The 27,717-nt window shown below is 38.5% G+C and overlaps 1 protein-coding gene across 9 annotated transcripts in view; it reads right to left on the bottom strand.

Annotated features, from left to right (window-relative positions):
- The window catches only part of MPDZ (multiple PDZ domain crumbs cell polarity complex component), a 171,266-nt gene that overhangs the window by 66,924 nt on the left and 76,625 nt on the right, over positions 1-27,717 (bottom strand). For 8 of the 9 annotated variants that reach the window (XM_059656658.1, XM_059656655.1, XM_059656657.1 and 5 more), the window contains exons 13-21: positions 25,523-25,632; positions 22,182-22,328; positions 21,156-21,320; positions 18,508-18,693; positions 17,213-17,422; positions 14,665-14,781; positions 11,740-11,904; positions 4,187-4,456; positions 3,804-3,927 (exon numbers count right to left, since the gene is read on the bottom strand). In XM_059656658.1, the coding sequence (XP_059512641.1) occupies positions 3,804-3,927; positions 4,187-4,456; positions 11,740-11,904; positions 14,665-14,781; positions 17,213-17,422; positions 18,508-18,693; positions 21,156-21,320; positions 22,182-22,328; positions 25,523-25,632 (1,494 nt within the window). The remainder of the gene's footprint in view (positions 1-3,803; positions 3,928-4,186; positions 4,457-11,739; positions 11,905-14,664; positions 14,782-17,212; positions 17,423-18,507; positions 18,694-21,155; positions 21,321-22,181; positions 22,329-25,522; positions 25,633-27,717) is intronic. The other variant, XM_059656660.1, reaches the window with a different exon arrangement.

The following is a 27,717-nucleotide window of genomic DNA, read 5'->3' as shown; positions in this document are numbered from 1 at the left end:
CCATGGGGTCTTGGCAGCCTCGGCTGCGATTTGGTGGGCTGTCACTCCAGGGTGGTGATAGGGCCTGTGTCCCACTTGGGGGAAGCCAAGTGTTGCTTTCTGGGGGCCAAGTCCTCAGTGCCGTTTCTCTATGCATGTCACAGCAGCTCCTGCGTTAAGTGTCTGCCCCCTGATGGTCAGTGTGCATCATAGCGATTGATTGGAAGGTGGGAAGGACACTTAGCATATTATCCTTTTATATAGATAGATTTGGTTAATAAGCTAATGGCACTATGTTTGCACACTTCTAGGTTTTGTCACACACAGCAAATGAAAGGACTCTCTTTTTTTAAAAAAAATATATTTTATTGATTTTTTAGAGAGAGGAAGGAAGAGAGATAGAGAGTTAGAAACATCGATGAGAGAGAAACATCGATCAGCTGCCTCCTGCACATCTCCTACTGGGGATGTGCCTGCAACCCAGGTACATGCCCTTGACCGGAATCGAACCTGGGACCTTTCAGTCCGCAAGCCGATGCTCTATCCACTGAGCCAAACCGGTTTCGGCCGAAAGGACTCTCTTATACTTTAATGTTATAATCAAGCTATTGAGGTTTAAATGGATTTTCTGATATGACAGAAAGCAAGGACACTTCACCTTTCACTATTTTCCCCCCAAAGAGATTAATCATAATTAGTATATTTTAAAAATCAAAACTTAAAAGCTACGGTGGAATCACTTTAAGTGTCCAATAACAGAGAAATGAATAAACAACCTGTGGTTGCTCTGGCCAGTGTGGCTCAGTTGGTTAGGTATCACCCAGTGCACTGAGGCTGCCAGTTAGATTTCTGTTCAGGGCACATGCCCGGGGTTGCAGGCTCATTCCCAGGTAGGAGGCATGCTGGAGACAGCCAGTCAATGTTTCTCTCTCTCTGCTCCTCCTCCCTTCCTCTCACTCTAAAAAATCAATTAAAAAAGTGGTATGTGTGTTTATTTATATATAATGAAATATTCTACCTTCAAAAGGAGGAAATTCTGACACATGCTGCAACGTAGAACCTTGAGGGCATTATGCTAAGTGAAATATGCCAGTCACAATAAGACAAATACTCTATGATTTCACTTACATGATGTACCAAGAGTAGTCAAAATGTATAGGAACAGATGATAGAATGATGGTTGCTAGGAGGTAGGGGACAGGGAAAATTGGGAATTATTACTTAATAGGCACGGAGTTTCAGTCAGAGAAGATGAAAAGGTCTGGAGATGGTAGTGATGGTTGTACTACAATGTCAATGTACCAAATGTTACAGAAATGTACATTTAAAAATGGTTAAAATGGTAAGTTTTATGTTAAGTATCTTGTATCACACTTAAAAAATAAGGTGTCTGGCCTGGCCAGTGTGGCTCAGCAGTTGAGCATCGACCCAGGAACCAAGAGGTCACCAGTTCAATTCCCACTCAGGGCAGATGCCCAAGTTGCTGGCTCCATCTCCAGTGGGGGAATGCAGGCGGCAGCCTATTGATTATGTTTCTCTTTCATCAATGCTTCTATCTCTCTATCCCTCTCCCTTCCTCTCTGCAAAAATCAATAAAAACATATTTAAATCCTGACGATTTAATAGAATATATTAAAAATCTATGTGATTTTTCGGAAAAGATAAAGAAAAAGATTTGAAAAATTCAACATTCCCTTAGCAAACTAAAAATAAGCAAGGAAGCCAAAGGGGTCAGATTGTAAAATCCGATGTACTCAAACCATGGTGCTTACAAGAGCCTCCAACTGTTTCCAATCTAATTCTCCAAACTAAGCCAGCATGATCTTCCTAAAACACAAGCCCCATCATGTCACTCTTCTGCCCTTAGCTCCCGCTTACGTAGGAGTTTAAGCCCCGAGGGTGTTACAGCAGAAGTCCCGTGTCCTGCCCATGAGCCCACCCCACAGCCATCTTCCATCTACCCTACCTTTAACTTCAATTCTTACTTTGCTCACATACTTCATCCATACCAAACGACACTCAGTAACGCTTCCCATTTCTCTGCCTTAGCTCTAATCACTTCCAGCTTTTCCTAACTCCTCAACTATGTGGTAAAACTCTAATCCTCCTTTTTAAAGAACTAAATCAAATACCTTCTCCTCCTTGAAACCTTTCTAAACTGCACACACTCAGAGAGCAGGGATCAGTTATTCCCTCTTTTAAGCCTTCAATGTTCTATGTATGAGTGTCTATCATAGTATGCAATGCATTTAGGACTTTCTGTGTCAATTAGCTAATTTCTTAAACTCATGTTCCCTGAGAAAAGTAACTGACTCCTGGTTTCTCTAGACAGTGGCTATAATATAGAGAAAAATGAACGTTTGATAGCTGGGTTAAAATAATAGAACTGAGTTTCTCAAAAACAATAGGGATTTTTACAAAATCTCTGTTTTATGAGTTGGTCAAAAAATGAGTTTTATGACAAATTAAATGAGAAATGCTGCACTCTATAACATCTTCTTAAAGAGGCGCATGCACATCTGAGTATTAAAGATACTGAGATGTAGCACAAACAGAAGCCCATCTCCTTAAATTCATCACATTTCAAACTTGGAAGCCATGTATAACTCCTGCTTACATCCTGCAGAACCAGTATTCTAAGTAACATGCTTTCGGAAACATTGCATTAACAGATGGATTATTTCTGACATGCTTTGATATTTATAATATCTGTCTCAAATTAGTGAATTACAGAAAGTTCAGGAGTTTACATTTTATATCATTCCATTAAATGTAAATATAGGCGACATGTTATATCTAAGTAAAAATTCTCTACTACAGTTCTCCATTTGGCTGCCGTTGGTAGAACCCAGCCACCACCAATGGGACAAAATCGAGAATGAGACCTAGACTAGAATCCCACTCACCATGTGAGCCCCGCTGGACTTCTTTGCCAAGTCTCAAATTTAACAAGGAAAGAAGACCCCGCCGTGAGACATCAATGTAAAGGGCACTGGTTGGTCACATGCCAGAAGGAGTAAGATCCCTGATGCAGAGCTGACCAGAGTCCTGGACAACACTCTGCATTCAGAGCAGCTGTTCTAACATCCTACATCTACTTTCCATCAGAGAGCGCTGGGCACAGAGCTGAGTCACATGACTGCTTAACTTGAAAGAAAAATAAAAAAAGAACAAATGTGCTCTGCCTCAATAGAGCTTTAGTTATTAAAATTAGGATTTCATTTTTACAGAAACTTTTCTTTGCCCAACTCTGAAGGCTGTATGATTATTAACTAGCCACAACCCCTCCTGGCTAAGAAAGGACACAAAACTCCTGCCACCTGGGAAGGACAATTATAAATCGCATTTACATTTTGGTAGTGGCACACCTGGCTGTCTTTTTAGTCTTTCTTTCAGTGAATGAAAGAAATTAAATACAAACTGACTTAATGCATAACTGGTAACATTCAAAAAAGCTAATAATTTGCTTTTCCAAAGAATTTAGAATTCCAAATTGCTGACTTTTCATTTTCTAAGAATTTCTTTTCTGATTTGCTTGTTTCATACACAAACAATTCTGTGTATCTTTTACTTGAATGTAAATGAGGCCACTGCATACTCTTAAGTAATTAAGAGAGTGAGGGATTTAAGCTAGTCTGAACTAAACAAACCTGTTAACCATTTCAGGAAAGATAATGAGTACATAAAAAGAGAAACCATAAAAACTACAGTAAAATTTAAAACATCTATTTTCTTACCTGTAGTCAAAAATATCAAAACCGGTTCAATTTTTCCTTTGTGAGGGCGTTGGTTGGGAAGGTAGGTGTGGAAAATAAGGAACTTACCTAGGCTAGAATTGCCTTTTGCTATGGTAATAGTCTTCTCAAAAAATTCTCTGGATATATTCTGAAGCATGATACGCTCAGCAGCAGAGGCCAGAGAGCTCTGTTGATTTAAGAACTCAGAGCCCTGACGGAAAGAAAAAAATAAGTCACATGGAAAGGGAAATTAGACTTTGGAATATGATTTCAACATCACACATGTTCTCTCATTGGTTGTGCTTTATTCCACAAGAATCCATAGCCAAGACAAGTCCATAGGTTGGCTTCTGGAAAACCTCAGCGTCAGGAGAGCACCAGCTCCACATGGGGAGCTGAGCTAGAATACTTCCCTGTCCCCAACCTCATGACCTCATCCTAACACACCCGCCGTATCTTTAAAATAGTACCTTTCCCGTTGAATCAGGCAGCAGAGAAGTAAGCTCTGCACTTGATATAACTTCCCTGGGTAGGTGAGACTCAGCCCACATGCCTGTGTTTTCACATCCATATTGTTGTTCAGGTGTATAATCATTTACAATAAACCCAGAAGCAGGTCCTGTGCTCAAGTCTACGGAAGGTGGGCTGTCATCCTGTCTTTGCAGGAGGTTCTGGGTGTAGAGTTCTTCCAAAGGCACTTGCAGATCAAGTATTGGATCCGAAGAACTGTCAGTAACATCCTGAAGATGAGAGAATAGAAAAGCAAAAATTATGGCCAGAATTACTTCAATGTATTTTGTAGGATCCTTTCTTAATGGCTGACTACTTAGTGGGGAAAAAAAAAATTAAACACAGCATAATTATTCATTAAAAAGCATTAGCAAACATACAAATTCATCACTTAGCTGATATTCTGTATACCTTTGTGTTTATAAGTGCTTTTCAATACATTTCCTGCAATCATGTATCTCATGTTACACTTGTACACTATACTGTATATGAGATCATTTAGACACATTAGTATGTTCTATTCACAAATAAAATCATTTGGAGTTCAATATAAATGGGAAAGCAAGTAACATATTTCTAAATCTTACTTAAAGAGCAGCCTGAGTTCCTAAGTATTATAAGGTCAGTTGCATAAAAGAATGATATTAATTGATTCAGGTTCACAAGAACCTTCGAGGGAAAATTATTTCAACAGATATTTATAGGTATTTGTGGAAAAGAACAGAAAGCCACACAATTCATATTATTGTAGGGAGTTTTTTTCATAAATATTGTGCAAGATATAACAGAATAAATACTAAAATGGGGTATTATAAGATGTAGGTTCTAATTCAGGCTCTCTCGTTAACATTCTGTACATTATAGAACCTCTCTTGGCTTTATATTTCTAAAATTCCCTAAACTCTAAAATTCCATAGTTCTACATAAATGCATGTATGTACTTACAACAGATATACTGTATCACTTATGTGCTTTGGGCAAGCAGTAGCTCCATGAACTGCGGCTGTTGAGTAAACTTATCAATTTTCTCTTCAATTCTTTGATGGATGTTTTGAAAGTATAAAAGCAATATATGAATACAGTGTCACTGGCAAAGATTCAAGCCATACAGGTGTATAGTGTGTATGCACACTATATTAAAGTCTTCCTGTATGGCTCCTACTTCTCCTCCTCTCCCCAGTAAAACTGGCTGGCTTCAGTTGTATGTTTATGAACCAGATTTTAAACTTCATTTGCATTATATATATATATCCAAATGCACACACTCACACATCCAAGCACACATAAACATTTCAAAACCTAAACAGAACCATACACTAAACAGGTTTTCCTCACCCAAGGATATGTTTATTGATTTTAGAGAGAAAGGAAGAGAAAGAAGAGGATTGGGGAGAGGGAGAAAAACATTGATGTAAGAGAGAAACAGACCAATTGCCTCCCGTGTGTGCTGACAGGAATTGAACCTTCAACCTTTTGGTGTACAAACAATGCCCTAACCAACTGAAATACCTGGCCAGGATGCTACTTGCTTTTCTGAAGTAAACTTATACCCTGACATGAGAAATTCCCATGTCGATGAATAAAAGTCAGCTTCAATCTTCTTAAGGCTATAAAATCTCCCTAAGTCTGAAAGGCCTAATGTGCAGACTCTGGCACCCAGCTGCCTTAGTTGAGATGCTGGCTCCATCAGTAGGTACCTCTTTCAGCTTTGACAAGTTACTTAAATGTACTCTGTGCATTGGTTCCCTCCTCCATCAATGAGGGAAAATGATAGGACCTAGTCTAGGGATGGTGGGAGGATAGAGAGAGTTAAAACCACAAAGTACTAAAAACATTGCCTGACTTACTAGAAAGTGCCTGATTACTATTAGGCATTGCTGTTATTTTTACTGCACATCTTTGTGGTCCCGTGAAAATTTATTTAGTATAAACTCCTACAATTAGAGCTGTTGTTCAAATGATATGTACACTTACAATGCTGTGCATAGCAAATGGGCTTCCAATTAGCGGTTCAGTGCTTTACTAAGTGCACCCCTGACAACAGGTGAGGACATGCCATTTGTATGTCTCCTGTGAACTCTCTCTTTATATACTTTACCAAGGATTCTAGCACATGGTATTCACTTCCTGTGGCCATGGATATATTCTGAATATAGTCTTTGTGATATACACTAGAAATCTTTCCCCAGCTTGTTACTTCTAAGTTTGTATGATCTGTACATGCAGGAGTTAAATTCTATATGTAATCAAGAATTCTTTATGTATTTCTTAACAAACTTTTTTTTAACGTATTTTTTGATTTTTTAGAGAGAGGAAGAGAGAGGGATAGAGAGTTAGAAACATTGATGAGAGAGAAACATTGATCAGCTGCCTCCTGCACACCTCCCACTGGGAATGTGCCCGCAGCCAAGGTACATGCCCTTGACCGGAATCGAACCTGGGACCTTTCAGTCCGCAGGCCGATTCTCTATCCACTGAGCCAAACCAGTTAGGGCTTAAAGAAATTCTTTATACAATTAAATTTGTCAATTTGTTGTTTGCTTTTGGGTTTTACATGTTGCTTAATAAGTCCTTCCTCTGCACAAAGTAAACAAAATTCTTTCTAGTACTTTTCTTCTATTTTACAATTGCTTTGTTTTCAGAATCAGTTTTGAACCATCTAGGATTTATTTCAGGGTGTGGTGTGAGGTATGGAGTCTCTCTTCATTTTTCTAAGAAGGTAACCAATTGCTCCAACACAATTATCTTTCCTCTCCCTCAATAAAAAGTTTTTATCTCTCTGGAATTAACATATTCATGGTACAAAGAACTGAGAAAAATGGAAATATCAAACAAGCAAATAATATCTTTAGAATCCTCAGGAAAAAATGATAGAAAAATATTCTTCTCTGTGCTCCTAGAACCTCATCAATAACCTGTTAGCTCATCCACCCAACTTTGATTATTTTAGCCTTCAGTCTTATTAAAAATAGCAGTGTACTTACTAAAGCAATTGGTTAGCTTCTGTATTCTAAATTTATCATGATAACTAGCAGTAAGTCATCTCTCCCATGCCCTAAATAAACCTAACAACAAAAACCACTTTTCATCAGAAAAAGAGATCAAGTTGCCCTCCTTAGCTGGGGTTTACTGTAAATTGAGTAACAAATTCCCATGCATTATTCATGAAGGAGTTAACACAGACACACAGAAAAGAAAGAGCTAATCAACACAGCAGACAACATAAGCCTACTGAAGAAATGTTTCTGGTTGCTGAACAACCGAGTTTTATTTTTAAAAGTCTTATGGATCTAAAAGAAAAACAAGAAGAACCCTCATGTATGTCCAAAAATAACTGCAACTTGGTATCTAAATGAAGTTGAGATATCAAAAATCCATCTAACATGTGCCTCCACTTGATATAGTCTTGTTTTCTGGGGGAGGGGGGATAGGGAAAGGTTAAATAAAAATGTCAAATTTACTTGAAACAGGTCTATTTCTTAAATGTAGTGAATAAGCTAAGATTGTACTAGGGCACAGTATTTACCCAGATAATATATTTACATAGGCTGGCTAAATGTTTAAACATTCACTGGACACAACCTGCTTTTTTCTAATAAGCAGTCCGCCACTGAAGTCTTCTTAAGACTTTTGGAAAATATACCATAAGCATAGCTGCTCCAACTCACCTTGTTTCCCACTCTTTCTGAGATCGGGTATACATCCTTTATTGTTTATACACTGGCTCTCCTAAGCAAAAAGGCAACATCTTTTATATTTTGAAAACGTGCAATTTTGTCACTAGGATTTCCACAACCATTCTCATCATCTTGACTAGAGTGATTTAATTAGTTTTTGACACTAATCCTCTCCTCCAAACAATACACATATTTTAAACAGGGATATAAAGATAGCAATATTCTAGGCTATAGAATGACAATAAGTGAAGATTTGGGAATTTTTTTTTAATATATCACAGGATCCATGAGATGTGTTTGGTGTAGGAGGTGCAAAAAGCAGTTTCTATCTTGACAAACACCAACTTCACTGTGCACTAGAATCAACAGCATATCCTAGGGGACTGATGTTCAGAAATGAAGGACATGTACCAACTAGTAATCATTTCATGCCTGGAGCAAGAGCGAGAAGTGTGTGCACAAGGGACGGTAGGGCCTGAGGTGAGGATTAGGTGAAGGGGAGACTCATTACATAGCAATTATATTTTTATTGGGTGTATTTTTAAGGCAAAATAGGAAAAAAATAAATGAAAACATCTTCTCCCCCAAAATATGTTGAGCTTTTAAACAAAAGTCTAGAACAGCCGTGGGCAAACTACGGCCCGCGGGCCTTTTCCAGCCCATTTGAAATGAATAAAACTAAAAAAAAAAAAGACCGTACCCTTTTATGTAATGATGTTTACTTTGAATTTATATTAGTTCACACAAACACTCCATCCATGCTTTTGTTCCGGCCCTCTGGTCCAGTTTAAGAACCCATTGTGGCCCTCGAGTCAAAAAGTTTGCCCACCCCTGGGCTAGAAGCATTTAAGTTTGAAAACAATTGTCTCTGCATTTGATATATCTTTGAAGATGATGAGGAAAAGGGGATATAAAGATTAATCAAACAATTAAAACCTAGAACAGTAAGAAAGGAAAAATCCCCCTGGCTTTCTGCCTTTAAAATCCACATTTCAATAGCCTACTTGCATTAATCCAAATGCCCTGGAAGCAGCTATATTTTTCAGATTTTTGAGTGATGGTTATTTCCCTTAAGTCCTGATATGATAACTAATCAAATTAAGGAGGCACCACTCATTTAAAAGGAAAAGACAGCCGAAGAGACTCCCAGGGGGGAGAGTGCTGTACAGAGGCGCTCACTCTGCCTGGGGCTGAGGTCCTCTGGGGTCTGAGCTGCTGCACGGCTCTGAGGGCTCTGCACTGAGGAAGTCCTCCCTTCAGGGTGGGTTCCTGCTCTGGGGAACCAGTTCTTACCACTTCCAGCACACCTGACCACGGAGATGAGACCTCTCACCAACGAATGGACACAGATAAAATTACCTGTGTGCTTCCAGACATCATGACTTAAGGCTATAAGACTTACTACATATTTAGCAATGTCAAAAACTTGAGGAGTCACTGAGATTCACACCCTATTTCATCCTTCTTCACATCAGTTATGATATACTATACAATCTTATTTTATCAATTAAAAAGTCCCACCCAATCTGAGCTCAATTTCTTTAAGAAAAACGGTCAATTTGAAATTTCATAACAAATTACTATTCTGTCTTTTGAAAGTAAATTTAGTGCAGGGACAAAAAGATGAGTGCATCAACTAACTTTTTATTTATTTACACGCAATTTTCTAGTAAATATCTACATGCTAAAAAGATGCCACAGAAAACAAAAACAAAATCAAAACAAAACAAACAAAAACGTTGCAGAGATTCACCACTTCCTAAGAACAGTGCTACTCTCAAAGGAAACTAAAAGCACACAGGGGTTTCACAATTTGTTTTAAAACACCCTCATTAATGCCTTCTTTGTTGTTTTGCAGTTTAAATATTTCAGTTGATAAGCCAGCTTGCCAAAATTTGCTTCAACAAAAGAGTAAACTGCTTGGGAAATGAAAAAAAAAATAGGAGGCAAACAGACTTCAGTAAGCCAATATGTTGAGCTGCATACAGCCAGCATTTGCCTGTAAAATACATGCTTCTCAGTATGCAGATTGTGTAATCCCTTTAAGTAACAATTACAAAGTTAAACAATGCAATCTGTCCCACTGGCAAGAATTGTGCTATGCTGTGGATTAGAAGATTCCATTAGGAGATGAACTCAGCTTCCAGCCCTGAGGCCAGGAAAGGCTGAACAGGGTCCAGACAGGACGCTGTCACAGAGGCAGGCTCAGGTGTGGTGAGAGAGGAGCAGATGCTCCATTCAAGATTATACCTTGCAAACCAATTCAAAGAGACTGCCCAGCGTCATTTCCAAGAATAACAGGTGTACCTTGAACATAAAAGAAAATGCTTTGATTGTTCTGGCCAAAAAATACTTGTTAATTCAGGAAAAGAGAAAAACTGTGCTAGACCTAGGAAAACTCTACTTTCCAACTTATCCATAGGTTCAAATTCCTTTCCCACTGAACTTATGTGGAAAATATATATTTCACATAATTAAGAAAGAAGTATTGTTCAGTCTTTTTATCTTAATTGTTATTGGTGGTATATTTCCAACATAGAAAATTAAAGACATATATCCACATATAAAAGCTTTGCCAAAATTTAACAGATCTTAACATTTTGTCATATTTTCTTCAATCTCTGTTTCTACTGACAACAATGAAGTGTATTAAGCTAAATTCCATGATTCCTTTTTTAAGAATAACTTCTTTCCTGAAGTTGAAAGGTACGATTCCTACACATTTTTAGTTTTCTTAACACATACACATGCTCATAAAAATACACTGAATTGCTTTGTATATCAATGTCTAGAAAATATAAACAATGCCAACAAATCAATAAAAAGATAAGCAACCCATTATAAACTTAGAGGCCACGGATAGAAGTGAAACCTGAATGGCCAATATATGAAAAAATATTCAACCTCACTAGTAATCGGGAACCCCAAATTAAATAGTAAGATACCATTTGACACCCAAAAGATTGGATAGGTTTTATAGATCATGTCACTAAGAAAATAAACCAAGTTGGATAATTTATACCAATAATCTATTTCTTTTTTTATATGTATTTTATTGATTTTTTACAGAGAGGAAGGGAGAGAGATAGAGAGTTAGAAACATCGATGAGAGAGAAACATCGATCAGCTGCCTCCTGCACATCCCCCACTGGGGAAGTGTCCGCAACCCAGGTACATGCCCTTGACCGGAATCGAACCTGGGACCTTTCAGTCCGCAGGCCGACGCTCTATCCACTGAGCCAAACTGGTTTCGGCCTATTTCTAATATAGAAATGGACAGATATGTCAAATAGCAACCAGATTCTTCAATCATATCCAGTGACTTAAACATATTTTGCTATTCACGATGATTTTTGTGTATTCTTTGGTCTCATTTTATATAAAATCATATGACAGCATTAAGTTTAACTTAGCTAGTAAATATCAAATTAATGCAAGAAATATTTTACTATCCAACTTTGCATGGAAGTCAGTTATGAAATCATGATAAAATAACTAATTTTTTTCCAAAGGAGACACAGTTAAAAACACAATTTGAGAAATAATTTTCATTAATTTTTTTTCATTTTAACAAGAAAATCCTAATCACAGCTTTGAACCTCTGTGTCCATCACTCTGCATAACAGACCCTAGAATTAAACAGTCCCTGGGAGTCATATCTGACCCAATCAATACCACCTAAATGAAACTAAACTTCAATCTGGTAATGAATCCATGACTTGAGAAATAGAACGTATCTGACTTGCTACTCCTACAACTCAACTCCGCATAAACAGTGACCTCTGGAAAGTTACACACAAGGTTCTCCCATAAACGAGTTGGCATTCCCTGTGTACCTTGGGAGGAGAAGGTGGAAGGGAGGGACCATAGTTCAGGCCATCACTACAAGCACTGCTGTGAAGAGATAAAATAGAGGCTGGAGTAGAGTAGATACTGTCATCGGGAGAGTAGTGAGACTCAAATGCAGATTCATCGGCTAAGTCAGCATCGTTTGTGTCCACCTAGGGATAAAAACAATAATGTCAGTTGGAAATTCTGTTCTATTACAAAGTCTCCACTTGAAACCAAAAGGTCCCTGGTATCATTCCTTTGTCTATGCTATTTTCTACATGACCTCTTCAACACCTCAGAGGCTAATGCAAGAGTACAAGGATGAACCGCTCACATGCAGCTGAGCCTGCTGGTGTCAAAGGATATTTTATTCCATCAATAAGGGACTAAAGGTAACAATCAATAAAGAACCTGGATCAATTCTAAGTTTAGAAATGTCATAAATTAAGGGAAATATTTGCCTTTTTCCCAGTTCACATTATTTTAAAATAATACCTGCCCAAATCTTAGAATTTCATAATAAAACGAATGAGGTCAGCTCTTTTCCTATTCAACTAAAATAAACTTCTTCAACAGAACTGCAAGGCAATCCTCTATTCATAAATCACACCAAGACAATATATTTTGTTTAAAATGCCTTTAAGTAGATTTAAAAACCAGTCAACAGACCCAGAACTTGATGGTGATCATCAGAAACCAAAGTGAAAAATCTGGCATTTCATGCTGAAATTACACTGGCAAACAAGGTGCCTAATTGTGATCTAGTTATGGTAAAACTATTAGTTATAAATGGCTATAGTTGGAAAACTCACATAGAGTGAGGTAGCAAATTTCACTACGTATTAACTAAAAATCCTATTACTATCTTCTGTGGCAGAACCAAGTGAAAGATTCAAGGCATGATAACTCTGAAGCTCTCCTTACAATTCACTCACTGTTACATCTAAGAATAGGTAGAACTGACATAAATACTACCCTTATACAATACTACCACCCTTTTCTGCTTTAATGGTAAAACCTGGTATGTTTTATTTCTTTGTGATTTCAACTTACACATTTAGCCAGGAGAAGTTGCACTAAAACATTACAACAGGTCATATTCTTGCAAAAAACATGAGAGGAATACAGATGAGCAATTTCAAAATAAACTTCTCTAATAACATTTCTTCAATGCATGTTCAAATTCACTAGTGAGTATCTATGTGGAGATTCATCCTTTATGAATGTACATTATGTACCATAATCCAAACATTAAAACTTTAACATTTGCTATCTACAAAGATAGTATTAACTAAGCCTTGGGCCATAAATTATAATTAAAAAAAAGATCCTAACAATCAATTCATCTAATTATTGTAGAAATAAAAACGCCATGGTTCAGAAAAGTTGAGTGACCAGTAGAAGATTATACAGCTAGTTAGGGAGAAGGCCCAGGACACTTCCTACCATAAGATGTTGAGCTCAAGGGAAAATGGAACTAATCTTCTCTTTGGTATTCATTTAAGGAGATTCAAGGAAGCTGTGTCAACTCTAGAAAAAAATGTATTTCTTGGGGCACTTTTAGAGACAATGATACATTTCTGACTTACCACATATCAAAAGAATTTTCTATGGCTGAAGACTATTTGACATATTTATACCATAATACTTTATGTAGTTCATAGAGTTCTAAACTATCTAGTTTTGAAGTGTTAACATGACCCTATCTAATAAAAGAGTAATATGCAAATTGACCATCACTCCAACACACAAGATGGTCGCCCCATGTGGACACAAGATGGCCAGCAGGGGAGGGCAGTTGGGAGGGACCAGGCCTGCAGGGGAGGGCAGTTGGGGGTGATCAGGCCTGCAGGGGAGGGCAGTTGGGGGAGACCAGGATGGCAGGGGAGGGTAGTTAGGGGCAACTGGGCCAGCAGGAGAGCAGTTAGGCATCGATCAGGCTGGCAGGGGAGTGGTTAGGGGCAATCAGGCAGGCAAGTGGTTGGGAGCCAGCAGTCCTGGATTGTGAGAGGGATGTCCGACTGCCCATTTAGGCCCAATTCCCTAAACGGGCAGTTGGACATCCCTTGAGGGGTCCCGGATTGGAGAGGGTGAAGGCTGGGCTGAGGGACAACCCCTCTGTGCACGAATTTCGTACACCAGGCCTCTAGTTCTATATAATAAAAGGCAAATATGCAAATCGACTGAACGGCGGAATGACCGGTCGCTATGATGTGCACTAACCACCAGGGCACAGACACTCAACGCAGGAGCTGTACCCTGGTGGTCAGTGTACTCCCATAAGGAGAGCACTGCTCAGCCAGAAGCCCTGAGCCGGGTTCATGGCTGGCAAGTGCAGCAGCCATGGCGGGAGCCCCACCCGCTTGCACAGCAGCGCTAAGGATGTCCGACTGCCAGCTTAGCTCAGCAGGCCTAAGCTGCCAGTTGGACTTCCCCTGAGGGCTCCGAGACTATGAGAGGGTATAGGCCGGGCTGAGGGGACCCCCCTGCCCCCCCACGAGTGCACGAATTCCATGCACTGGGCCTCTAGTATTAGCATAATGTCCATGGAGACCTGTTATCTCCTTAAAAGGCAGGCAAAATGCTGATTTCTGGCTAAACACTGAAACAGTAAAAGAATGCCTAGGAAGACTCAGTATGAAATGAGAGTAAATAAGTGGTCCGACAACATTTGGTATGATGTAAAGATTAATTCTACCTGTTGACATAATGCCTTGCTAAATAAATTTTCCACGAATCCAACAAATAGTTTTCACATAGGTTTGTTTTTCTTCCCATTTTGAATTATTAGAACTATTGGAGTTGATGAGAAAATGTTCCGTTTCACAAATATAATGAACAAAAAATACAGTAAGACTTTAGAATATTTTGCAAGATAAAATAAGACATAAGATTTTTTAAAGAAAGCTTGAAAAGCTGTGGCCACTAACCAGAGCCAAGTCAGCCCTGAAGAGGGCTTTGTCAGCCAGCCCTTCCTCCTGGAAGGAGTGTGGGGGGTAGAGGAAGGACTCCTCCTTGGCAGAAACATAACCTTCTTCTGGCGAAAGCTGCAGGGAGAATGAAGTCCAGCGAGTGAAGATGCGATCATGAAAAGAAAAGAGAATGGAAAGAGAGGGAAGAGGGGAGAGGGAGCGGGAGAAAAAGTTAAAGGAGGAGAGAAAAAAATGGGAAAGTTTTCATATGATACCACATGACTTTAACATAGAATGATGAGCATAAAATATGATAAATATTCATATTTAACATTTGTATTTGTTAAGATACAATGAGGATATTTATTTGAATACCAACACCATATGTTAGATAAGAATCCTTTTCAACTACTTTTTTTCATCCTTCTCATAAAAGATGATCAAAATCAATAATATGACAAATATTTTATATTAAAGTAATCATCTGGTCATTTTTATCTGATAAATATTCTGGCTAAACAAGTTCTTAATATAGAAACAAGGCAACTTTTAACACACTGACAGGAAACCTAACATCTTTATTCCAACCTCAGAGAAAATAGGCTAATAGCCTATACAATAAAAGGCTAATATGCAAATCGACCAAAATGCGAACAACCGGTCGCTATGATGTGCACTGACCACAAGGGGCCAGACGCTTGATGCAGGAGCTGCCCCTGGTGGTCAGTGAGTTCCCACAGGGGGAGCCCCACTCAGCCAGAAGCTGGGCTAAAGGCTGGTGAGTGCAGCAGTGGTGGTAGGAGACTCTCCCACCTCCACAGCAGTGCTAAGGAGCAGTGAGTCAAGCAGTAAGGAGCACCAAGCAGGCAGGTGATAAGGAGCAAGGGCTCCTAAACTGTGAGAGGGATGTCCGACTGCTGGCTTAGGCCCACTCTCCATGGACATCCCCCACAGGATCCAGGACTGCGAGAGGGCATAGGCCAGGTTGAGGGACGTCCCCCTCCCCAGTGCATGAATTTCATGTACCGGACCTCTAGTAGTTAGATAACTGTCATGCTTACATCACCTCGTATCACCGATTACATACCAAAGTATTTTAGGAAAAAAAGTTTCTCTTCTTGTTCCACAAATATGAGTTAGTAGGTAGTACACTTCTCTTTATAAAAAGATATTTTTCATATTATTGCAATGCATATGGAATTTGAAATAGTTAACATTCTCATGAAAGAAATTTATTTTGGAACTAGCTAGGGAAAAACAGTATGCTTTTTAATAACTGGCATGGATCCTCCTAAGAGCAGTAAAAACATATATGGAATTAATGTTTGCCATTTTCTTTATTGAACAATAAGACTAGAACCAAATGTATGGTCAATCTTAACATACAGGGTGGGGCAAAAGTAGGTTTGAGTCATGAGTATGTGAAACACAGAGTTTCTTCTTGTATTATTATTTACTGATTATATTATTTTCCATATGAAGAACTGTAAGCCCACTTTTGCCGCACCCTGTATATGCAGAGTCCCAATGGCTTATCTTCATTTTTATATCCCCCCTCATATTGGTCTTCTGTTGTAATTTCTACAATTCTGGTTTGATTTCAGGTTACATTAACATATTCTTCTTCCCTCCCTTCCTCTCCCTCTTCCTGTTTTTATAAATATATTTTCATAGGTTTCCAATTCTTTGTGGAGTAAAAAGTGAAGAACAAAAAAAATGTAATTAACATTTAAAACATAATAACAAAGCTTACTATTTCAGTCAACAAATTTTTCCTTGATGTTTATGCAAATATATCCATGTGTCTGTGGTTTCTTAGGAGGAGTATTTGCCCTTTCACTTAAGAATACATTTATACACTGAAAAAAAAAACAACAAAAAAAAAACCAAACTCCCAAAGAGTGAGAATGTCTCTCAGATTTCACTGCAACTCAGTCTTACTGGTAAGTGCTGTGTTGCAATCACTTTACCTACTAAACGTATTGGCATTATGTAAGCATGTCATTAGTTATTTTTAATATTGCAATAATTAATGACATGAGGGCTCTTCCCTCCCTCAGGAAGCCACATGCTGATGAATCCACTTTGGAAAGTTCAATTTCTTGCTTTGCAGTAATTAGACAACTGTGCTGAAACTGACAGAATGTAGGACCTCAAGCCACTCTACAGAGATTCTACTTTATCCCACCCAAATTACACATTCTGCTGCTAGTTGTTAATGCTGATAATTTCTCTAATACTCTACTATATTTGTATGGATATTTTAAGGCATCATTTCTTTGAAAATATTTCATTCTGTATTATCATAACATTATGATAAAATACAAAAGGTGAAAAATGAAGCACAAAACAATGTTATCCATTTATTTCTGAACTTCCTGTTTTACTCCCTTTAAAAATATCTTACTCAACATTAAATTTTTATTCTCAAAAGCCAGTAACAATTGTGTTTATAAAAAGTACCAAAAGTCATGATTCATCATAAGAACATGTGAAGCTAAAAATAAGCGCAGAAGCCATTTTATTTGGAAATACTGAAAAGAATCAGTAAAATCCAAATTCTTACGGGTAAAGGCTTGGCAACTCCTATTTTCACCGTGCCTGACGGGGCCCCCTTCAGGGCCTGCACAGCTTCCTCGAGACTGCTGCTCTCCAGGTTCACGTCATTGACAAACATGAGGCGATCCCCAGGAAGAAGGCGTCCATCCTTTTCAGCAACACCGCCAGGAACCAAAGAACGAATTACGATCACAGTGCTGGCTGGATCCACAGGGTCCTGACAGAAGGAAAAAGGACAGAGCAGGCAGCTCCATTTTACACTGGGAAATATATGCACAGGCTGCTCCCCCTGAACTGTAATGGATGGGTGTCTTTAAAAAAGTTCGTCAACCCTTCTAATGAATTATCTGGGCAAAGGTTCCCTTCTAGAGTTTAGGAAGAAATCGCCCTAAACAAGCTCCCTCTCTTGGCATCATTCCTGAGTCGACCTTTCAAATTATACACAGATAAGTTGAAAATAATTTTAACGTTTGTCAAATGTTGTAACTATCATCTGAGGGCAGACAGATGTCAGATATATGAATTATTAACACCAGCGTTTGTTTAATAGGGAATAACGGCTCTGGAGCATCAGTAATTGTGAGTATACTAAAGGTAGGGCCTCTCTCTTGAAATAAGGAAGTAAAGAGAGGCCGTACAGAATTTGGTGATGCAGTGTAAGATATACAGCAACGTTAGGATTAGCACAAGGCTCCAGAATCAGGCCCTGTGAACCACACAACCCAGGGGAGTCATCGGAGATGGCAACTGGCTCAGTATTAATTAATGAGGAGCAAAAGCTGTGTCTATCCAACGGGCTGCAGCATTCCCTCAGCTACTCACACTACAGAACACAATGCAAGGTAAGGATGCAGTCACATTTGACCAATTTAAGCTTATTCATAAATTTAGTCAAAGGATAGGAATGCTAGAATTTATAATATAAGCAATTATAAATCTCTTATTCACTTCAGACACATTAATATCTAATACTTTCTGTCTTAACATTAAAATATGAACCATCGATTAAGTGCATGGAAATAAAAATAGTTTGGACATACTCCCCAATGTCCAAAACAACAAAACAAAATGATATTTCTAAGAAATTCCTCAAGAGTTACAATATAAAAGAGCTCAAGGAATTCAGTATTTTAAAAAAATCCTTTAAGATAATCAATGAATCATATAAATTACTATTTTGAAGGTTTTACTAGAAATAAGAAAATGCCTTTGATGGCTAAAATATTATCTGACTTTTCTCTATCAACATGTCTTTGTATATATCACCTTTAATTTTTAAAAACTGTTAAAAGTCAGATTTACCTGATAATCTAAAATGCTAAAGCCAAGTCCTTTGCTGCCTTTCTCCAGCTCAATGTGCTGAACGTCCGCCTCCCACATGGCCAACGGTCCGTGAACCTTCCCTGGGTCCCGACCCACATCGGGCATCTCCAGCGCAGGCTCCTCGGTCTCAGAAGACCCGATGAACTCGCCGAGATCTACGTGAGGCTGGTGACAGACCAGACAGCTCTTATTTCAGAGGCACTAGGTGAGCAGATACACATAACAGCACTACAGGAAAAAGTGAGATTCTCAGTGTCTTTCCAGAAAAAAGTACTCTCAAATAAGGGTAGCAACAGCTTATCAGAAAACCCTTAGGAATTAAGGTCATAGTTACTGAAAGTTATTAGGCAAGAAGAAATGCCTAACTTATGACAGGCGTTAAAATTATATGGTTCTTTTGGAAATTTATATATACTTTTTAAAGTATTAGAGATCTCCCCCTCTTTTTCCCCCCTGACCTCCTCCACCCCGCACCCACTCTACCCCCCAGGCCTACTGCAATATTGTATGTGTCCATGAGTTATGCATATAAGTTTTTTGGTTAATTACCTACCCCCTCTTCCCTCTGAGATTAAAAAAAAAAGTATGCACCAGGCTGTCATGGCTCAGTGATTGAGCATAGACCTATGAACTAGGAGGTCATGGTTGGAATCCCAGTCAGGACATATGCCTTCATTGCCAGAGGCAGCTGATCAATGATTCTCTCTCATCATTGATATTTCTACATCTCTCTCCCTCTCCTTTCCTCTCTGAAATCAATAAAAATATATATATTTTTAAAAGTATGGTTTAAAGATCTTATATAAAAATATTCAAAGGACACAGGCCAGTATTTCTAAGTGGTTAGAGCTCAACCTGTTCACCAGTGTCTCAGGTTCAATTCTTGATCAAGGGCATGTACCCAGGTTGCAAGTTTGATCTCTGGCCCCAGTCGGGGCAGAAGCAGGAGGCACCTAATCAATGTGTCTCTCTCACATAGATGCTTCTCTCTCTCTCTCTCTCTCTCTCTCTCTCTCTCTCACCCCTATTCCCTCTAAAAAAATCAATGGAAAAATATCCTCCTGTGAGGATTAACAAAATATATATAAATACAACAGTTACATCTCAGAGCATGACTGTGGGTGATTTTCACTTATTTCATCAGTGTCTGAATCACCTCCCTAGTCAGAAGAAAAACAGTAAGCTATTTTGATAAAAAGTAATTATGATAAATAAAAACTCATGAAGAAATGGCTCAATGTAAAAGTTCCATGTTTTATGCACCCGTCTTGTTTACAAGATTATTTCATTAATAAATTAACATGCACAGTTGCCAGACAAGATTGGAAGTCAGAAGGGCTGGGGCTTGAAAATTGTCTCTAGGATTTCTCATGTGCTGCCTTGAGCAATATTCTTAACCTGGGCTTCGTAACTACCCATCTCATAGATTTTTGAAGATTAAATGAGGTAACGACGATAAATCATCTGGTACAGAAACAGAGGCTCAAACTGTTAGCTTCTTTGATAAAAATACATTAAAGTGACTCTAGATTAATTCAGCTGTTAATATAGAAGAATACATTAAATTCTAGTTTGCACACTCTCTTCGCTTTTATTCAATTATTGCATAGCCTAGGATTATGGATGCAAGTCAGTCCACTTATTTTATTGTAATAATCGCATTTATATCACATAAAAATGTGTATGGTTATGTGGGGTACTACATAACTACAATTTGGACTTATGTTTATTATTCTACCCTGTTCTAATCACCCATGTGAATATTAAACTATACACTTTATTCTTCAAAGTTTTCAAAATTATCTCATTTTACTGATTCCTTCAGTATAATGTAAATCAAATCCTAACATCATCTCTAATTATATCTTAAAAGGGATTTCAATTAGATTGCAAATATACAAAGTCCAATTCATAACTTCAGATATCTACTGTGAATCTTTGGAAAGGCCAATGAGCTCCATTTCTTGACATTATGATCTGAATGGAAAAGAATGAGCAAACAGAAAAATGGGAATTTCTGGATGTCACAGAGTATTATCTGACGTAGTATTACGAGTTCAAATTTCTCATTTTTTAAAGTTATTGATAGTGTGCAAATAAGACCAACACATGCAGAAACGATGTGTCCATCCATATTTTAACCATTCCCTGAGCAGTAACTGTGTGCCAGGCCCTGAGCTCAGTAGGTTACATAAAAGTATCACTCACCACATAGATAGTATATACTCACTATTTACGTACTTCAATTTTCTGCTCCATGAATGGGGACTTCATACTAGTAGTATGAATAAATTATATAAGCATATCATGGGCAATGAAATAAAATATCCATATAAGACCTTATTTTAGCTCTAGAGTAATGCTCCAAGACAAGCAACATGACTTACATTGCACGGAGGAAAAAACTGAGATTCAGAAAAGTGAAATGACTTGCCCAAGGTCCCAGAGGCTAGGAAATGCCAAGCCTGATTCAAACCCAGGTCTGTCTGACTCCGAGGTTTATCTTATAAGCCATGGCACAATGTAAGGAAACCAAACACCAAATAAAAGAGGCCTAAAAAAATTTCAAATACCATTTAGCCTTTCCATTATATATTCAGATTAGTCTCATATCCATTATCCAATACCTTTTCTGTTAGTTCAATGTCACATAGGTCCAGGCCATCCAATTCTGACTGGGTGGTGGGTGGCACAGTGCGACGACAGCACACCATGGTCACTTCGATAGGCAACTCTTTTAAAATGTTCACCACATCTTGGTGATTTTCCCCAAGCAATGTTATGCCATTCACCTGAGGAAAAAGAGAAGTTGTCCAAGAAAGAACATTTCATAGCATGAATATTCTTTAGAGAACAATTTTTCATTAAGTAAATATAAATTTTACTATTACCACAGTTCTCCTGTACTCAGAACTGTAATTAGACTCCTAACAATACTATTGAAAATGTTTTACACACAAGGTTAGAGTCTGTTGGATTTGGACCTTCTACAGCACTCAGAAAAATCACTAGCTTGCATCCATGTCTGATCTCCAGAGTAGTAGTTTGGAAGGAAGAGTTAATAAAAACTTCCCCAAAGGAAGAATGGGAAAAGGGATTATTTTTAAAATCTTCATTTTATATTATTATTAAGTGAAAATGTCAAAATGGAAAATGGCACATATTATGCACTAGCATGCTTTTTATAAAAGCGGGGCAAAAGAATACATTCATATTTCGTATTTATGCTTAAAGATATCCAGAAGGTTGCCCAGACACAAATGTAATTAGTTATCTAAGGAAGGGAGATAGGAACTGGGTGGACTGGAATAGGAAAAAGGCTTTTTATTGTAAAGCTTTTGCATTCTTTGTGATTTTGAAATATGTAAATGTATTACATATTCTACAAATTGAATAAATGTTTTAAAAATTTTAAAGAAGTTTTTATAGTTCTCTTTAATTAAAACAAACAAACTCAGCATGGAATACATCTGAAAATTAGTCCAAATATAGATTTGAAATTTCTGCTTTGGGTGGAATTTTATTTGTAGCTCTCCCTTGAGTATCCTTTAGAGGGGAAATTTAAATAAGAACTTAATTATTCACCATGAAACCTCCTGCAGCCTTTTAAGTATTCTCTTTGGGGAGGGAGGGTAAAATGGCATAGCTCTTACCTCCAATAGCTCATCTCCACTGAAAAGCTTCCCACTGTGTCCAACAGGACCTTCCGGTAGAACAGATCGGATAAAATGATGTCCCACCGTTGCTTCCAGACTTATCCCCAAACCACTGCTCTCACTGAACTTGCTCACATGGGCCACCTAAAAATATAAAAATCATCACAGTTCTAATATCTTTTATTTTTTAATTCTCAAATATGTATTTTATTAGTGGCTCGGTGCATGGATTTGTGCACATTAAAAGGAAATTAATTAGAGGGTGGCTGATGGTGAGGGGACTGGGCGAGATGGGCTGGGCATGCCCTAGAGCCAACCTCCCTTGGTTTCTTCCCCTGCTGGTCGCACCTGGGGTAGCGCCAGGGCTCAAAGAGCTTCTGCTGAGTGAGCAGGGTCCTTCTGGCAGGTGGGGTCCCTCGGCCTGACCTGCGGTTATCGGGCCAAAACCCGCTCTCTGACATCCCCTGAGGGATCCCAGAGTACCAGAGAGCACTCTACAAAGTAGCTGTTGTACAGGGTGTGGAATGCAAATGCAAGTGTGCAGTAAACCAGATTTGGGCCGACGGTGCTCCCGCAACAATATAACCCTCAGCCAAAGGTGCAATTGTGTGGGCCTGTGAGGAATTGGGCTCCCTCCCCCCTGGTTCCAGGGTGCATCACCCCAGAACCGCCGCTGCCAAGTCACCGCAGCTCAGCAGCTCCGGGGTTGAGTGTCTGTCCCCTGGTGGTCTGCCGGGAGCTGGTCCATCCTTGCTGTTTCAAGGGACCTGGCATATATGGCATACTGTTCTTAAAATGTTTGCTCACCTTCTTGGCACTATGTGTTTTAACCAAGGTCTCCTCTCTGAGAAAGGTTGTTTCCCCAGGTAGGGATTTTCCCCTGAAGTTAGGGAGGGAATAAAACCCCTCAACTAAGTGCCAGGCGGGTAATTAATCACTTTAACTATGAACAATCATGCTTAAGCTACATAATCTTTACTCCCTGGAATGGAGATAAGAAACGCCCTAACCTTTGTAATAGAGCTTGATAGGATTGAATCAACTGGTATAAATACAGATGTAACAAGACAGCAAAAGACAGAACTTAGAACACAGAACTTAGAACACAGAACCTACACAGAACGTTCTCTAGAGACAGAAGAACTTCGCTGGAGAGAACATGGCAAAAGATCCTGGACTGAACCTGACTACAGAAATATGGCAAGAGAACCTGACTAGAACCTGGTGACCGAACATGGCTGGAGATCTCAGACAGAACCTGGCTGGAGAACCTGGCGAGGGAACATGGCTACAGAACCTGGCTGGAGAACCAGCAGAACCTCTCTGGAGATCCAGACCAGAACCTGGCTGGAGATCCTGGCTAGGCTGCTGATCAACTGAACGCTGTCTCCGTGTCATTCCTTCTTTGCCGACTCCGTCCACACCTTTGGGGACCCCTGGACCCGCTGGGGCTGGACCCCGGCAGTGGTCAGTCTGTGTCATACCTACAGGCTGGTTGGATGGTCGCTTAGCCTTTTATATATAGAGATATTTATATAGATGTTTGCTCAAAGCAGATCAAGTTTCTCACAAAAGTTCAAAAACCTTATTGTAAAGTAGCAAAGCTTTTCCTTTGAAAGAGTACTGATTATCTGTCAGTTTCATGAACCAACAGAAACCAAAAGGAAGCAGCGAGATGCAAGAACCTCAGATGCTTTGCTGTGCCCATAGACACTGATAAGGATGGAAGGTAGTCTAAATTGCTACAGATAAAACCAACACCTGAGCTCAAACAACAGTATAGGAAAGACACCCACTTAGCGCTTACTTTGTGCCAGGGACTGTGCTAACCCCACTACACAGAATATCTCATTTTCTTCTCAGGAATAGATATAGTTTCTATCCTCGTTTCCCAGAGAGGTTACCTTAACCACAGTCACACAGCTAGAAAAGAGCTTTGAACCTCAGCTGTCTGAACCTAGAGCCCACACTTCTCACTTAGGTGGTTTTGAGGGACAACACTGGTCTTTAAAAGTCTTCCAGGACCCCACTCACAAGGCCCATCAATCATCCTTTCTGCTGCACCACTCCCCCCTATGATTACATTTATGCTGTATAACTATGTCGCCGACAATTTAAAGTCAGATCTATGTCTAATTTACTTTTGTTGAGAGCCAGTAAATAGCTTAATTCTTTTTTACTTACAGCACACTTCTGCCCTTGACAGATTGGGAGATGTGCACAAAGGCCATTAAAAGGTCCCAGTCTCAGGTCTGACATCTGACTAGTCAACACTTGCCTAGTCAAAAGGTTCCCTTCACTATTCAGTTACCAGCAGAAGAGGTGCAGTCTCAGTTATGCAAGCCAGCTTCCTCATAGATGGAACATCTCAACTTTCTTTTCATGTTAAATTAACAACAGTGAAGCTGCACTTTATTGTATTTTTTCCTCAATGCAATTTAAAATGGTAATAACAGCTGTACTTACTCATTTCTTAACTGACAGTTAAACATCTTGAGTATTTAAAAAAAAAGATCATTGTCATGAGTATTCAATGAATACGGCTTGGCACAAAGTGCTCAATAAATGTTAGTTATTAATAATATATGAAATCTGCTGTCTTTTATCTCTTCTAATCTAGAGTTACTTGAATATTATAAGCAATAAGAGAAATTCAAACTAATCTAGTATTACATTTTCCTTTTGAAATCCCTGAAATTTGCAGGTGCACATCTAAAGGCTGGTAATGTGTGTCACCCTTGGTAAACCTCTTTTTAGGAAGCAAATGATAATTGCTATCCTAGCTATGCAAACTATTAATAAACATAAAACATTCAATATGGCGTAAGTGATATGAAAAAAGCGGACAGAAGTACACACCTCTTAAGGAAAATAAATACATGAGAATGATAATAGGAAAAAGTACTTTTACAATTTTGTATATAGGTCATGATTCATTTTTGTTTTATCTTTAAGTAAACACTGTCATTGTTTTCTGATTCTTTCTATGAATCCCAAGTTCAATAATCAGAAAAACAACCTTCCTAGTATCTATATAAGATATACTACCACCAGGAATACTAAAATATTGATGATTTATGAGTTCTAAAACTTCAATGGCATTTATTTCAGTTCCCTGGTTACAATCAAACTTTCTCCAAATTGAATTTTTTAAACACCTGAGTCAGCACACTTAGATCTCTGAAAAAAAAAAAAAAAAAAAACCAACAACAACAAAAAAAAACGCTGGACATTTGCTATTTCTCAAAGACTCTGTATGACCAACACTTTTATTGCTCTCATGAACTTCATCAAATATAGTTACAAGTGAGGAAGTTGGGGAGGGTAAGGTAACCTACCGCTATTTCATAATTAATTCCCATAATCCTTTGCCACTTTTTCAGCAGGGCAGCTTCCCGTTGCTGTGCACCTTCCATTTCTTCTATTTCAGCCAACAGCAAGGGATACCCTGAAAGAGTCAACACAATTAAGTCAGTGACAAACCACAAAAATGATCCTTATTTTAACATTCTGCACCAGGGGAGATCAGAACAAGTCTGACTCATCACCCAATAGGTACTCTACTTCTCTACATATTTAGAACCCTAACATCTGCACGTTCAAACACTACTTTCTTTTCTGAGAAGTCTTTTAAATCTTGACCACATTTCCATTAAAGTATCCATATATTATCTGACATGTATTTAAAAGAACCAGAGCCCCGAGGCCCTCCAGGTTTCACTTGGTGGTCTTTTGTGTCTCTACAGTCAAAAACCATGCTGCCTTTTATGTTAGTTTATCTACTTCATTTTCAATTGGTTCTACAGAGTAAAGAAGAACCAAGCCACACCTTAACAAAAACAGACAGAAGAAATTAACAAAGAATATATGCAACTCCATGTACAATGAGTATAAAAATAAGAAAAACTTGAGAAACAGAGTGCACATTAAAATAAAACCCCATAATTGGAATTGCACTAATTGGTAAAAAGAAAAAAAAAATTTGGAAAGAAATTCACTAAACAAATTATGTAAACACTATTGAATTAAAATATTTAGCCAAAGTAAGAAAATGGTTGAAAATAATTTGCAAGTCATATTCAAATATTTCCATATTTCATCATAGTTCGTCCTCATGAAGGTTGTCTTTTAAAAAAATCTCTACAAGGCACACTCTAAGTTAAAATTTTAATATCCTTGTTAGCATTCAAATTTCAAATGTAAAGAGTGTTGTAAAAATCAGATTTCTTAACTGCCTCCTATTTAACGGAATTAATGAGCTTTCACTCTAGGTCTATTCTGCACATGTTATGCCTTGAATTAATAAAATGAATCGGTTTCTCTTTGAGAAATTGAAAACAATTACATATATATGTGTGTATATATATATATGTATGTGTGTGTATATATATATGTATACATATATGTATGTGTGTGTATATATATATATGTATACATATATATATGTGTGTGTACATATATATGTATATATTTTTTTTCCCCCGGCTTGGAGACTAGCCCACCCAAATGAGTGTTTTCTTTTCAAAATTCAATTCAGTCCAGAGAGAATCACCACGCAGGGGTGAACACAGATTCTTTCAACTTGTTAAGGGTTAGAAAGAGGAGTCATCTCAGAGCCCTACCTCCTCACTCACCCCCCTTTCTCTGATTCTGCTGTCCATACAGAGCTGGGCAGTGATTCAAACAGGATGGGCTTCTGAATGCAAAAAGTGGGGAATCTGTATGCTGGCTCCTAACAAATCTGAGACCTGTCTTCATACAACCCACATGCACAATCCCCCATTCTCCTCCTTCCCTAACTGCCCCAAGTCAATATTTCAGACAGATTTTAAAAATCATGAAGTCCAGTCCTCTGACCTTACTGAGAGCCAAGTGACTGTGACTTATCCAGGCTCACACAATGAAGTCAAATTTCTTTGGAGGTGGCAACCTACTCCCTTGTCTAGGGACCAAGCACTAGCATAGATGCATTAGAACACACATTTTTCCGAAGGAATTTGGGGGCCTTGATTCTCAGTCTAGAGCCTCACCCATCTATCCTTGCACACAAAGCCAACTACATGGTCTGAGCTTCCAGACAATGCCCACATCCATCCTCACTTACTATCTCATTTTTGTCCTTTCTCCCTACTCCTGATAATAACTTACACTTTAGCCTAAATAATTTCTTCACCAATTAGTGTAAAAAGAGCAGAATGCAATTAACACCAGTGAATCTTACACATCTCACTTCAGGTATATCTTTGCAAACACAAACACTGCTTTAAAATAATAAAGGTCAATAAAAAATTTCAGCAAAAAATAATTTAATAATGGAGCAGTAGGCATTTTAAAGAACTACAAAGCTTCAATAAAATTATTTCGTGAAGGATGGGATTCAAATGAAGGGAGAGCAGTCTCGTTCTTTGCTCAGTGGATTTAAGTTACTAAACTACCGAAAGCAACCTGACAGAGAAGGGAGGCACATAGCTCCCAGGCTAAAAAGATCACCACAACACTCAGGCATAATTACATATTAAAACAATGTTGCTCT

This window comes from Myotis daubentonii, chromosome 11 (assembly GCF_963259705.1).
Source record: "Myotis daubentonii chromosome 11, mMyoDau2.1, whole genome shotgun sequence".
Taxonomy (NCBI): Eukaryota; Metazoa; Chordata; class Mammalia; order Chiroptera; family Vespertilionidae; genus Myotis; species Myotis daubentonii.
The sequence above is the reverse complement of the archived record's forward strand: the minus strand, read 5'-3'. Positions and strand labels throughout refer to the sequence as shown.